The 14,079-nt window shown below is 28.1% G+C and overlaps 1 protein-coding gene across 1 annotated transcript in view; it reads right to left on the reverse strand.

Annotated features, from left to right (window-relative positions):
- LOC147066738 (uncharacterized) overlaps positions 1 to 12,968 on the reverse strand; it is a 36,586-nt gene extending 23,618 nt beyond the window's left edge. Inside the window, exons 1-2 of the mRNA XM_085953855.1 lie at positions 12,927 to 12,968; positions 6,849 to 6,906 (exon numbers count right to left, since the gene is read on the reverse strand). Coding sequence (XP_085809981.1) covers positions 6,849 to 6,863 — 15 coding nt within the window. The 5' untranslated portion in view covers positions 6,864 to 6,906; positions 12,927 to 12,968. The remainder of the gene's footprint in view (positions 1 to 6,848; positions 6,907 to 12,926) is intronic.
- Positions 12,969 to 14,079: the final 1,111 nt, after the last annotated feature.

Below are 14,079 nucleotides of genomic sequence, written 5' to 3' on the forward strand. Positions count from 1 at the left end.
TATGTTGTGTTGGTCTCCATCTGAAGCAGAAATGGTGATCTACTTAATATATTTATTAGCGAATAAGACTACTATGTAAAATAATAGTATCTGAAATAATTTGTATGAACCTATTGCTATGACTAAAATGTTTGCAATGACTGTTTTGCAATAATTTTCTTAGTTAGTAATATAATACTATATAATCATCTATTGTGGATAATTTATTTTGTGTAAATGCAATCTTTGTTTTATTAGTGGGTAGTTCGTAACACAAGGAAATGGTGCAATTTTAAGAAATGCAGCAAACGGTGTTGAATGCACTTTTGGATTATCATCTTAAGTTGTTGCCAACATCAGTTGTTACTAACAGCTAGTTACATTTTTGTAACTGCCACTTGTGATACAATATTTCATCTTAGGTAGGTAAGTATATAAAATGCATTTATCTAAATATGAGAGCAATCAAGTATGCGGTAAAACTCCAGATAAAATTGGATGGTCCTAAGGGTGGGTTTATAGTTCAAAACAGTTGTCATCATCAATAACTAAACAACTGAATATCCAACATAAACTTTATGACAATTTCATTTCCATATTTAATATTTTTAATGTAGAGAGATTATTAATATGTATAAATAATAATAAAACCATTTCTATCTAATAGACAATATTATGCGTTCATAGACAATTTATTTTTTAAAGAAATGGTGATTTTTGCAAACTGTATTTCTAAATGTGTATGGTATTTTAAAATATCTAAAATTGAATCATGCACGATGCATAATTTCGATAGAAATCAATTCTAACTTCGATTTAAACTTTGCTTGTTTATTATAAACATTATAGTATTTTAAATGTTTAAAATACCAAAACAATGGATAATATTTAGCAATGACAATAATAGCTTGTAGTCAATCAAACCTGACTGCCGATGACGGTATTCTAACCCACTCCTTAACTTGATAGGTACCTGCATCGTTTCCCACGATCACCCTCTTTTGAGATATCTACTAAGCAGATACTTCGCCCACTGCGCCAAATTCCTAATTTGACATTCACAATAATACTATTGCACTGCATGAGCAAAGTGCATTCCCTTTCAGTGAGACACTAAATTAGTGATTGTAATCATATTATTATTACTAATGTCATTTGTACAGAATGTGTCTATTCAACTTGTGTAGTACGTTAAAAGCGCATACTTATGATTAGTTTGAATAATAACAAATTTTTCCCCACGGTGGATTAGTGGCTATTTCTATATGGCTATGGCACTATTTCGGAATTTGTGCGCATGTGTTTTTTTTTAAAATATATATTATGGTTAATCTAAGGTAAATGGTTAACAACTATTCCTCATAATAAGTTCTATTACCCTTAATTTTATGGTGTTACCTTTCAGCAACAAACTGTGTTATTCTTTATATTTTTCGTTTGAATGAAATTTTATTTAAAAATATGCAGTTCTCTGCAGTGGAAAAAGTATGCTGATATAATAGTTACAGTTTTATGAACAGATGTCACTGCTAATTTATAGTAATATTACATATTATAATTAATGTGATCGATTAGATGATTAATATAACTTCCACTTTGTGGAGGTCCTACAGCCACAATTTTTTTCTTCTAAATATTATGTTTCGGGTAAGTAAATGTAATCTAAAGATAAACCATGGATCCAAATAACGTGAAGGTATCTTAATATGTGCATAAGAATTGGTTCCTAACTATTCATTTAACCTATTAAATACATCTGTTAAATCCGAACTTATAATATATTGAAAAAAGATATAAGTTGACACAACCCCGAGAAAATAGATCTAAATCGATATATGTATGTATACTATAATACTGTGTATGGACTATGGGTATGATGTATCATTATGCAAAAAAATCCTGAAAAGTAGACATTTTTGTTCATAATTCTTTGTTACAATTTTAGGCCCCGAACATTTTTAATTGATAAATAATAGTATGTCTGCATGACCATGATATTAATTCTCTATAGTATTTTTTGTTTACTTTTAATCTCTTAAAAAATAACAACAATAATTATATACTTTAGAACAGTAAAAGATTTAAAAAGAAGATACCGCAATACTTGACACGAAATATGATAAACATCTGTAGAGGTCAAAGTCAACGCATCCTTATTTCACACAAATAATTAAGATGTAAGTGAAATCATCTTTCGAGGTTATGCAAACACTAAAATTATATAATTTATTTTCTCGTTGAAACAAACATAAATTCAGTTTGAAATTAACGTGGGCAATAATTCAATTTAATGTTGGCTACAGGTGAAAGGATAATGTTGCTTTGAGTGAATAAAATACACTAAAACAGTCGCTCAGCTACCAATCTGAGCTAAAAATCTTACCATTTACATACACCAAATTGCGAAAGCGCAGTCAGTAGCTTTGGCGTATGCCTCGATGCACTTTATAGTGCAAACAATGCCCTTTTGCTATGTGCAACAAGGTTCCTTCAAAACAGTACGTATTGTCTTTGCCCACTAAAAGAGCATTCGTTTTTACGATTGTAGCAAATTTGATCGTAAAATACGTTGATTATAATACTTACAGAATAAAGTTTGATATACTGAAATTTATAACGCAAAAAATATCAAAAACAAAATGTTAACTGACCAGTTTATCGCATATTTCTTAAAGACGTATATATAAATCTGAATTTTTGCATGATAGCTATTTTAAAATATAAATTAAACACTAACACTTTCTATTGAAGATACCATATAAAACATACAGCATCTTCATCCACTTGTTTTATCGTATTAGTAAGCTTTTGTGTAATATTAAGCTTTAAGAGTTATTATACAGACTATATTTTCACCCTACTAAATCTAATTCAACCAATACTTACAAAACGTACAGAAAATTTGAGCAACGAGTTCTACGTTTTACTTGGTTATAGTATTTTTTTTTCTTTATTTAGATAGAACTTACCAAAGGGTAAATAATTGTCAAACTGAACTGTGATACTGCGCTCATTTGTTGATATTTATATTATCTTGAAAATCATCATGATAGTCACGCTCGAACAACGTAAAATAAAATTGCGTTCAGTGATGAGTCTCATTTTTGGCTAAACAAGTTTGTTAATAAGCAAAATTGCTGCATATGGAATTAAAACAATTCTGATGAGACCCTACAGACTGCATTACATCCACAAAAACGTACAGTTTGGTGTGGTTTACATGCTGGTGGCATCATCGGACTTTATTTTTTCAAAAATTAAACTGAAGTTTGCGTTACGGTTATATGGGTGACATTGATCCCGACGAGATGTGGTTGCCATACGTTGACCGAAACTATCGACATAGTAAAATCAAAATTTTACTTCTATCGGGATTAAAAAACAATCATTATTTTTATGATCAAAAATCTGACATAAGAAGGAAGTAGATTGACAACGTCTGACGATATATTTATTAAATCATAAAGTACTATATTTATTCAGAATGATTATCCGACAATTTTGTTACTAGAAACAATTTTCATATTGATCATTTAATATTAATACTATCAACCGAAGGTAATTGATGGAATTTGAATTTAAATTCTAAATATCCTTTAATATTTACTTAAAACGACATTTTTAAAGATGGAATAAACTATTTTTTTGCCTTTCAATAATCTTTGATAAATTAATCAATATGAATGAAAGTTAGACTATTTTGAAAATTAAGTACTGGTGTAGAACAGAGGTAACGGAAACTGTACAAAAAATTGAGATGATAATAAAACTATTTGTTTTTTAGTACTTAATGTGGTAATAGGCTCAAATCAATATCATAACAAATTAAGATAGTAGTTGTTGTAATACGTCGTTATAGAAAGCAAAGAATGATCGTATAATATCAAGGTATTTCTGACTTATTTAATTCAAAATATTTTTACTAAAGCTGTGCCTAGTTGATCTTCGAAATTATGTATTTATTTTTTCACTAATGCATAATATGTACTGACAATTATAATGTAAAAGTTGTTCTCTAACAAATATCGTGCAGTTGGATATTTAATCGGAAGTTTTACGATGACTCACAAAAAAAGATGAGATGAAAGTAAAAAGCATTTAATAACTTGACGGATTAATTTTGTTTGTTTTCATAAGAAGTGACATGATCGCGTGATAGGCCATACGGATAGACTTAACAATAACATTGTACAGAACATACAGGTAAGTAATAGGGAATCGCACTAATAAAAAATACATTACGTAAACGCCATTGTAGTCACTCTTATGAGAGATTTCATCGAAAAAAATTTTAGTATGTTAAAAAAAACCTATGGAATATTGAATTCTATAATATCGTCACCTCAATACTACAACTAGATCACTCTGATTTGGACATTGTTGGGAAATTTAAACTTTACTTGATTAACATAAATCTAGGCTATAATATTATTTAAAATAAAAATGAAAAATTGTGGTTTTCTAATTGGGAACAGTTAAATAATGTTCAATTGTATGAAAAAATATTGTAGATAAATTATTTAATTTATTTAATGTACCTATCTTATTAAAGTTATCTAATATTTTCAAACACAAAATTAATACTGCCCTCATAAGGAAAAAGGCAGCTTTTCGACAAAATAACAAATTGAGTTAGTGTACAGATAATACTCTACGTGACATTCTGAACTATTTGACATAAAGTCAAAAGCGGTATAAAATTTATTTCAATATAATAATCGACATATTGTTTTTCGTTTTATTTAAAAAAAAAACAGTAGTTATTCTAAACAAAAAGACATAATAACGAGTTTCATAAGCAAAAACACAGCATCAATTAAAAATATACTTACTGGTTTTTGCTTATACCATATATCAAATGATTCATACAAATTATTTAAAAATTTATTAAGAAAAGTTGAAAAAACGTTAATGTCTCAAAATGTGACTTTGGCGAAAAGCTGCCTTTTTGCTTATGTGGGCAGAATACAGTTCCGCGGTACAGAGCGCTTATGAGAAGGTATTAAAAAGGCCAATAGTTAAAATTTGTCGCAATAATACATAGCAGTCGTAGCATAGTGGTACAGGGCGCGATACCCAAGAGACGCAGGTTCAATTCCTGCCGGGTGTCTTACTTTTTTCAATTTTTTTTTCTATTGGCTATATTTTCTCATTTCAATATTATGTATGTTCAATAATTAGAATGGTACATTCTTAAAATATTGTGAAATATTCGATGATTAATTAATACAGTTCCCATTAACTTCTGATCTAGTTTTATCATTTCGTAGAGAAGGAAATGTAGAATCATATTCAATAGCTATCTCAAAAACAGTGAAAATCAAGTTATCTAGTTGTAGTATTGAGGTGACGATATGTAATACCATCATTTTCAACGCGTTACTACTATCACTAATAAATTCATTAGTGCGTGGGGAATGAGTATGCATATAGATTAAATTGGCCATTGATTTGCAGTTTGATCACCAATTATCATCATTTTTGAAAGAATACATATTTGTATTCTTTCGCACCCACCACGTTGGCTTAGTTTGTAACGCGGCCGTTTTTATATAAGTCCTGAGTTCGAATAAACAACTGATCAAAAATGCATGTTATTTTTTTAAAATGTGTATTTGATTTACTCCAATGACCCAATGAGTTAGGCGAATGGCTAACAACTATTCCCCGTAAATAAAACTATGAATTCAACCCTTTCTTTTGGGGGCCTATACTATGTTTCGCTTGGAAGCGAATTAGATAATATACTTTTTTATTCTCTTAGAATCGTGGGAAAACGATATAAGATTGATAAAAAATATTAATATATTCAATAGATTGTGTTAGAAGAATGAAAACACAGAATTCGTACATTATAATAACATTCGTGTATGTATACACCCCCATTTAAAACTAATAATTTTTCCTTTCTTCTGTATTTACTATACTATAGTGTAGATACATTTGGAAAAAATCTGTTTCAGTTACAATGTTAAATAATAACATAATGAAACTATATTATCTATCTATATAGATTGTGGACCATATTAACTATCTATAAAGTAATTAATTGTTATAAAATGTGAACATTATTATAATCAAGAAAACAATTAAAACTTTCCATTAATTGTTAACAAGAACCACGTGTGTTAAACATAGTGACATTTCAAAAGCGGAAATCTTTGTTTTACAATATTTGATATCCAAATCGGCCAATATTTATTTAAAAACCAACCAATTTCCTGACAAAAATTAATTCAATTATTTGAGTTATCTACGAATTAAGGCGAGGGCCTATTGGTAATAGTTTTATTGAAAATCATAAAATATGGATGTTATTGGTTAGTTTCAATTTGATTTGGCATAGTCGGTAAAAATTACATTGGCAGAAATCCGATGGATGCGGATTCGAGTCCCATCAGGCATGTCTCTAAGGCTTCCCGAATTCTGAATGTTCAATTGATATAGTTTTATTTTATAACAAAAACATGAAAATATAACTAGTTTTATAGCTTCATTACTAATATGCTACAGTATAAAAAAAGTACACATAATATTAATTAATACATAATATAGTATGTTAATTAAATTAGATCATATTATATAATACATAGTGGCAGTTTTTCGTGGCGTCGATGAGACAGTTGCTTTGTAAAAAGTATTAACAACTTTTTTGCAAAAGTGTAAAAAGATCAATCAAAGTTAAAAAAATCCTGGTCCAAAATCTAAACTACTGCTATTATTATTAAAAAACTGTTTATCGTTTTGGCAACATTTTTGAAAAAAGCTTACAAACCTGCAGTGTCTCAGGCCTCTACGCACAGACAACCACCACTGGTTATATAATTTAATTTGCGACAAGAATAAGAATTGATTAATAAAATATTTACCTTGCAATACGCCATCTTGATATTTGTTGTCTTCTTTGTTGAATACTGGCCACAAATTCTGAAAATTTTAAAATGTGTTTGTACATAAATTGAATGGTCAGTTATTAATTTAAAACCGTACTGTGAAGATGTAAAAACCGATAATTTCATTGAACTATGACGTTATTATTATTTTATTATTTTTTATTTCCTACTTTTTAACAGATATGATCATACCTAATATATAGAATCCTAAAAAAAATCCTATTGACCTTCTTGGATAACTATCAACGATTCACATACCAGCCAAAATATGAATTGTTTCTAATGGTAAATTAAGTAATAATTATTTTTAGATTGCTTCAATATAAAAATATTCTTTCAATAATTTTACTTTGTAATTTATATCCGCTTTGATAAAATAGAATTACAAGCTTAGAATTAGATGAACTGAAATTTTTAAATACAATTTTCTTTTTGCTTTTAATTTATATTCTTATATATCGTATATTATTGTAGTATGACTAGTTAAAGGTAGATATACAAGCAATACTTGAGTACCTATTTCTATTTTTGTAAGGGTATGATTACAATTCTAAAGTGATATTTTGAGTACATTTAAGTTTAAGGCATGAAGGGAAATCATACTCTTAGAGAATAGAAAATCCTCAAATACTATGTTTGAACCTAGCTTACTCAAAAATAACCAGATTGGACTTGGTTCACTATGGTTGTGAACCACTCAAATGACGATTGATTTGCTATGGTAACATTATTTTTCTCCACCATCCGAGATGTAGTCACACTCTATCAGGTGTACATCGTGACGTAACTGATAAGAGGCACCCTTAAAAGTTGCATTCACTTCTCAAGAAGAACTTTCCATGACCTTGATTGTGAAAGTCATCCACCAAAGTGTAGGAGATTTTTAATTTGAAATATCAATGACCCATTTGATCTTATAAATATTGTAATAAGTTATATGTTTTACCGAAAAGAATGCAATTATATTATGATATGATTAATAGTAGGTGCATCATTAACATGTAGGTTGGTGATATATTATGTAATTATTGTCAGTTTAATACTATCAACCGAAGGTACTTGATGAAATTTGAATTTAAATTCTAATGGATTTAAGTTTTGTAGTGTGTTCGCCTTTTGGTGAGTATACATAGCGCCTGAAGAAGCCGAAAGGCGAAACCAGGGTCGCAAAAAACGACTCAAATGGAATAGTACAAAACTTAAATCTATTAAAATTTATTGTCAGTTTGTTGAAAGTAATTAATATTAAAACGGTAAACTGCTTTACTGAACTAAAAATGATCACAATTTCATTCAAATCGAGCGGGTCAACAACTATATCTACCTTGAAGAGCAAATTTTAATTATTGACGGAGGAATTTATGATGAGTTTTCTAGCAGAACCAAATTGTCATGGAACGCTTTTGGGCATCCGAATAGCATCTTCAAAGATAATCTTTCACTGTGTCTTAAGGGTAAAGTGTGTTATCAATGTGTACTACCAGTGGTCCCTTGACTTGCCCCTAATATAAAAAAAGCAAACAAAATCCGAGTAGCGCAACGTCGCATGAAAAGGTGTATGTTAGGCATAACGCGGAAAGATCAAAAGACCATTCAAAAAAACAATGTAAGATCGCCCTAAAGCCTGCTGGATATACGAACTGATAAAGTTCAGTATATGTACTTACCAGCTGAGATCTAGGGAAGAAGAGTAGAGTAGAAAAAGCTAAAGGGGGCATTCATCCAACAATGGATCGACCCAAACTGATGATAATAAAATATATACGCGGTATAATAGTCTTTGTAAGTTATGGAATACTTTTGGTCAAATAAAACGTTATATTTTATCCTTACCCTTTCACCATGTGTTTTATATTAACAAAACAATTATTACTTTTCCCTTCGATCCATGTTAATATTTGGACTTTCATTGACTTTTCTGGTACATTGCTTGTATAAAATACTGCCTAGATACTTTATATTATGGTACATAAAGTAGAAAAAATAAAATTGTTTGTATTAGTTGCGCTTTTAGCCTTCAAATCTTTCTTATAAGTAATAACCTAAGGTTCAATTAAAATCATGTATACTATCAAAATAATTTAACGTTCAAAAAGTAATTAAAGATATTCCATCATACAAAATAGCTGCCATTCATGCAATATCAACAAATTTCAAAATAGTTAATTCTTTTTATACGAGAAATCGAGTGTACAGTATTCTGAGGCTATCATAATATGTAATAATTTAGTTTTGGGAGATTACCTACATGTAATTTCCTTTCCATAGCATGTCATTAAAATATGGTTGCTAAACCAATACACTATAGTAGATAATTAATAATGATACAAATTCCGCTTAGGTAAATTTTTCAATATTCAATATCTCGTCAAAGCGTCAGATATTTAGTATAATAATAATTTTGAAGGCTTTTGGAATACTTAGGTATTTAGTTAATTAAGTTGGAAAACAAAAAAAGCTCTAAATATAAACATATAGGTTCAAGTTTCTAGATATTTTGATAAGTTATTTTTTTAATACTATAACAGGTCACGAGGCACAATCATAGTAGTATTTATAGGAGTAGTGAAATAGTAGATTATGTATTTTTATTTTCAATTTCAATTTTTGTTTAACTTATTGTGGACATTAAAAATTATAAGTTTAAGACGTTCACAACATGACATGAAACATGAATATAAAGAAGAAAAGTATAATAAAAATGAAAATATAAAAAGAGAACATATTAATATTTTTTAATAATTTATAAACATATAAAAGCAGTGAAAATAGAATTATACATATATAGAAGTTCAAAGAAGTACACCGAGTTTGCTAAGGAGACCCTATTTTAAGAATTTATAAAATAGCGTCCACTTTAACTCACCCTCACGCAAGTGGAATATATCAACACCGTAAATAGTAGTGAAATAATTACAGAAATATACAGTCCTGAGAAAATCATATATTATAATATGTTTTGTGATCTCCCTGGACCCCCGGTATGAGAAGTCAATGCCTTACGCATTGGACTACCAGGTTCGTACAATTCATGCAGTAATTAATAATTAGTAACTGTTAAATAAACTAATATTATATAGTATCAAATAATAACTAAAGAATGTAGTAAATGGCCGTTAATTAAATAGTAATTACGTATAATATATAGTAGGTATATAACTATTATAATGCTCAAATATAATCGTGACTAAACCAATGCTTGTTTGAATGCCGAAAGGAATATTCGGACTGAAAAATAATTAAATGGGTGAATAAACGTAAATACCTAAAGCTATACCGCGTGACACTAGCTATGAAGGAAGGCAGACGCGACCAGCGTAACTAATATTTGAAATATTATAATATATTATGTCTCTAATAACTATTGTAGTTACGTATAACAATGTTAAATGCCTGTAATTAAATGATATTTTTTTTAAGTAAGGGCTAAGTAACTATTTAGTAAAAAGTCTTTGTTACTAGTATAAATAATTAACTAAATATCTCATTGATACGAGTTTGATTATAAGCGAATTTATTATACATGTCGTCTGTTATATAAAATATTAATTAATACATAGTGAATAAGCACTTGTGGTAGAAAGTGTTATTTCACGCTAATTCAGGTCAAATGTATACGGTAGCATTTGACGTTAATGATGGTTATTACACTAAAATAATAATAAAATAAAGTTTTTTCTCTCACATATCTATTGAATAATTTTAATGCCTCAGTGATATAAGACGTTAGTAATAATTATTATTACAAAGAAAATAATATAATAAGCTCTGGCAAGTGAATATGCCTGCATAATAAATGCATGCAGTTTTAATACAAACTAAACTATTATATTATATCATCATTATATAAAAAAAATATATATGTTATTATTATTAGGTACTTGTATTTTTTTTAATGAAGCCTAGCAATGTTCCGAAACTTTGATTCCTACTACAATATAAGAGATAAATGATAAAAAACCACCGTTTAAAATGATATTTTTCATGCATTCTAGGCAATTAATGTGTCAGTTTCACGGTTCAGTATAGTTTTAATCAATCGGCTTAAATTAAGAAAAAAAAACAATACATTTATTATTATATAATGTGACAGTGATAGTTTGGAGATTTATTTCTACGAATGATATAACAATACGTATGTACGTTATATACGCACTCTAGTTGCGAAATTTCGACAATTTACCGTTTACTTTGATCCGTAAAAATAATTATTAGTATAATAGGCACTTGCAAATCAATTGTATAAAGTACTTATAACGCAAGCAATAGATACATAGATAGATAGCAAGAAATATGACAATATTATTTTATATGTACTCGTAATTAATACTTATATGTGATTAAAACCTCACTTTGGATAAATAAAAAATATTAGTTTCTAAACAAATTAACGTCGTTATTATAAAATAAATTTCGACAGTTGTATTACTGTATATAATAATGTATTACGTTGTTTACTGTATATTGGTATTTTTTATGTTTATTATAGTTATTTACTTGCGTCAAGCAATCAGTATTCTCTACTAACTGATGCACGCAATGCATTGTTTTATCGTGGTTTTGTGAAAACTAGATTACTACAAAATACATTAGACGGTATATTATCGCTGAAGCTTTTATTAAGTTACGTGATGAGGCTAACTTTCAGAATATTATTTTCTTTGAAATGCCTTCAGTTATAGTTAATTTGGTTATTTATTTAAAAATACTATTCGATAAATTTACTAAAACCGATTACCATTTCGTAGTGAATGAGTATTACGTAACTTAATAATAAATTACTTTGCTTAGTGAAGTGAAGTGACATTAAATTCGTGTACTAGATGCGGTTACCGTAAATCAAAAACACAATGGAAGTTGCGGTTGGATTATTGATATGTTTAGAGTTTTTCTTTCGCGTATATTATACAATTTAATATATTGTGATATTTTTTCATTAAAATTACATTGTAATTATCTATAACTAAAGTTTTACGTATTAAGACATGCACAGTTTTGAGATTATAAGGGTTTACTTTTTATATAATACGAGGAAAATAATACTTCACAGTGCCTATATTATTGAAAGAATAATTTTATAATTTTAGCTGGTATTAGATTAAATCATTTCTACCTAATTTATTTATTATATAGTTTACCATGAAAACCATTATCACACAACCTTTCATCACTACGCTAATAATTTTAATTTGTACATATTATATTATCTGTGAACAATTAATTAATATTTCAGTTAAGCTTTAATTAACTAATATCGATGTCGACTGATCCTTTTAAAAAGCTTACAATTTCAATAATAAATACTTCGATCTTAACACAATGCTTACGGGCCCTTTTAATTAATTTTGTAATTAACGTGTTAATTTGCATTTGAAAAGTAATTAGCAAAAACACAATTTTGTACGGCCCGTAAGCTATGGGTGATATTGAGTTGACTAAGTAATTTACATAATAAGTTAGCTTTATTTGATATAATTATTTTAAAAATAACGATACTATAATTATAATATTCAAGTTGTTTTCTTAGTCGATCAATATTTCAGTTATGATACAATTATCAAGATTATAGTAGTCTTGATAATGATGTGGTAACCAAAAGTTCTATCAACTAAACAACCAATCTGTACATTCAAATATATTTTTTATAATTTAGTCAAACATATTAAATAATATATCATGTCGTTCGCGATCAATGCACACTTTATGTATTTCACAAATAAATATAGATGTACCCCGTGCACAATTAAAGTGTTACATCCCTTAGTGTTAATTTTCATTTAAAGAATATAATCCTGTTTTTTTGTTGAAATAAACTATATAGCGATAACGTTAATATAATGAAATATTAGTATTTTAAAAATTGAAAGGTAAAATAACATTATTTATGAATATAGTAAAAACTTTAAGTATTTTTTTTTCCACACGTGTCTAATATATATAGCCAAAGATTCAAAGCACTATCCGACGACAACTAACTTTCAGCGAACTTCTGTTAAACAATCACGATTCTTGATTAGTGTGTTGTTATTATTTGTTTATAACTATTTTTATTACCGATAGAGATCTTATTATCACGGCGTACGAACGTCGACTGATTCTGTAAAATTGAGATGATCCCTTTTATAGCTGCGCTCGCAAAAATTCGCCTCGCGCATTCTTTACTACGTCCCTCGAAATGCAACATCTCGCTTGTCAATGAAAACTCTCCATTTTCTTCAAAGACTGTGATGTCAAAAAACCGCAAGGCTTTTTACATTTACACGCCGAAAATGTTGCAAAGAAAAATTGTAAACTGTCTTCTCTTTTGAGTACTTAGTAAAATTATTTTAATCAAAATAACCATAACGATTATTTTACAACGTTTTTATTGGCTCGTATTCTTGTTTGTCCGGTAGTTGTTTGTTCAGTACTTCCCGACTAGCTAGATATTTGAAACTTTTAGAATATATCAGAACACGATGCCAATGCATTCTTTTAATACTTTTAGCTATCTTTAAGCAGAATTTAATTCATTTTCAGTTAATTCTGTTTTGTACGGAAAGTTATTTCAGAAAAATCCGTAAAAAGTAAAAGACTATTATTGGTTGCTAAGGGGGTGGTCCTAGTAACTAAATTATTAATATATACGTGCGTTACTATGGAAATCAAAATAAAATGTCAAAATGACATTTCAGTATTCTATATTCGTTTGTTTGTTTGTTTTTTATTTACTTCATATCAAGTACAAGTTTGAGCATATTGAGCATAATAATTCAACAGAAAATTTAAAAAACGTTGTACTTATATAAAAAAGTTCTTTTTATCTTGTAATAATTAACTGTTAAATCATCTCAAAAAAAATATTAATATTGTTTAATCCTTCATTGAACACCACAATAATACAATCAAAAAAATACATTCATGTCATTTGTTTAAGTATATATATAATATTTGTATTACTAGGAGGTAGGTATATGAAGAGATATTTGGCTTGTATGGGTTTAAAAATAAGGAAAATAAAATATGTATGTGCCTAGTTTGTAATTTAAAAATATACCACAGTTGCTAATGAATGCTAATGCTAATATAACTAATAAATATAATATGAAAAGATTTTGAGTTAACTGTTATAAAAATGAAGGGTTGAAATAAAACGTCAATTGATATTTTAAAGGCATGATTAGATTAATTCACAGCTGATATATTAATCAATAATTAGTGAATAATT

The sequence above is a fragment of the Rhyacophila brunnea genome, unplaced genomic scaffold (genome assembly GCF_057557595.1).
Source record: "Rhyacophila brunnea isolate RB1 unplaced genomic scaffold, BYU_Rbru_1.0 scaffold_4, whole genome shotgun sequence".
NCBI classification, from domain to species: Eukaryota; Metazoa; Arthropoda; class Insecta; order Trichoptera; family Rhyacophilidae; genus Rhyacophila; species Rhyacophila brunnea.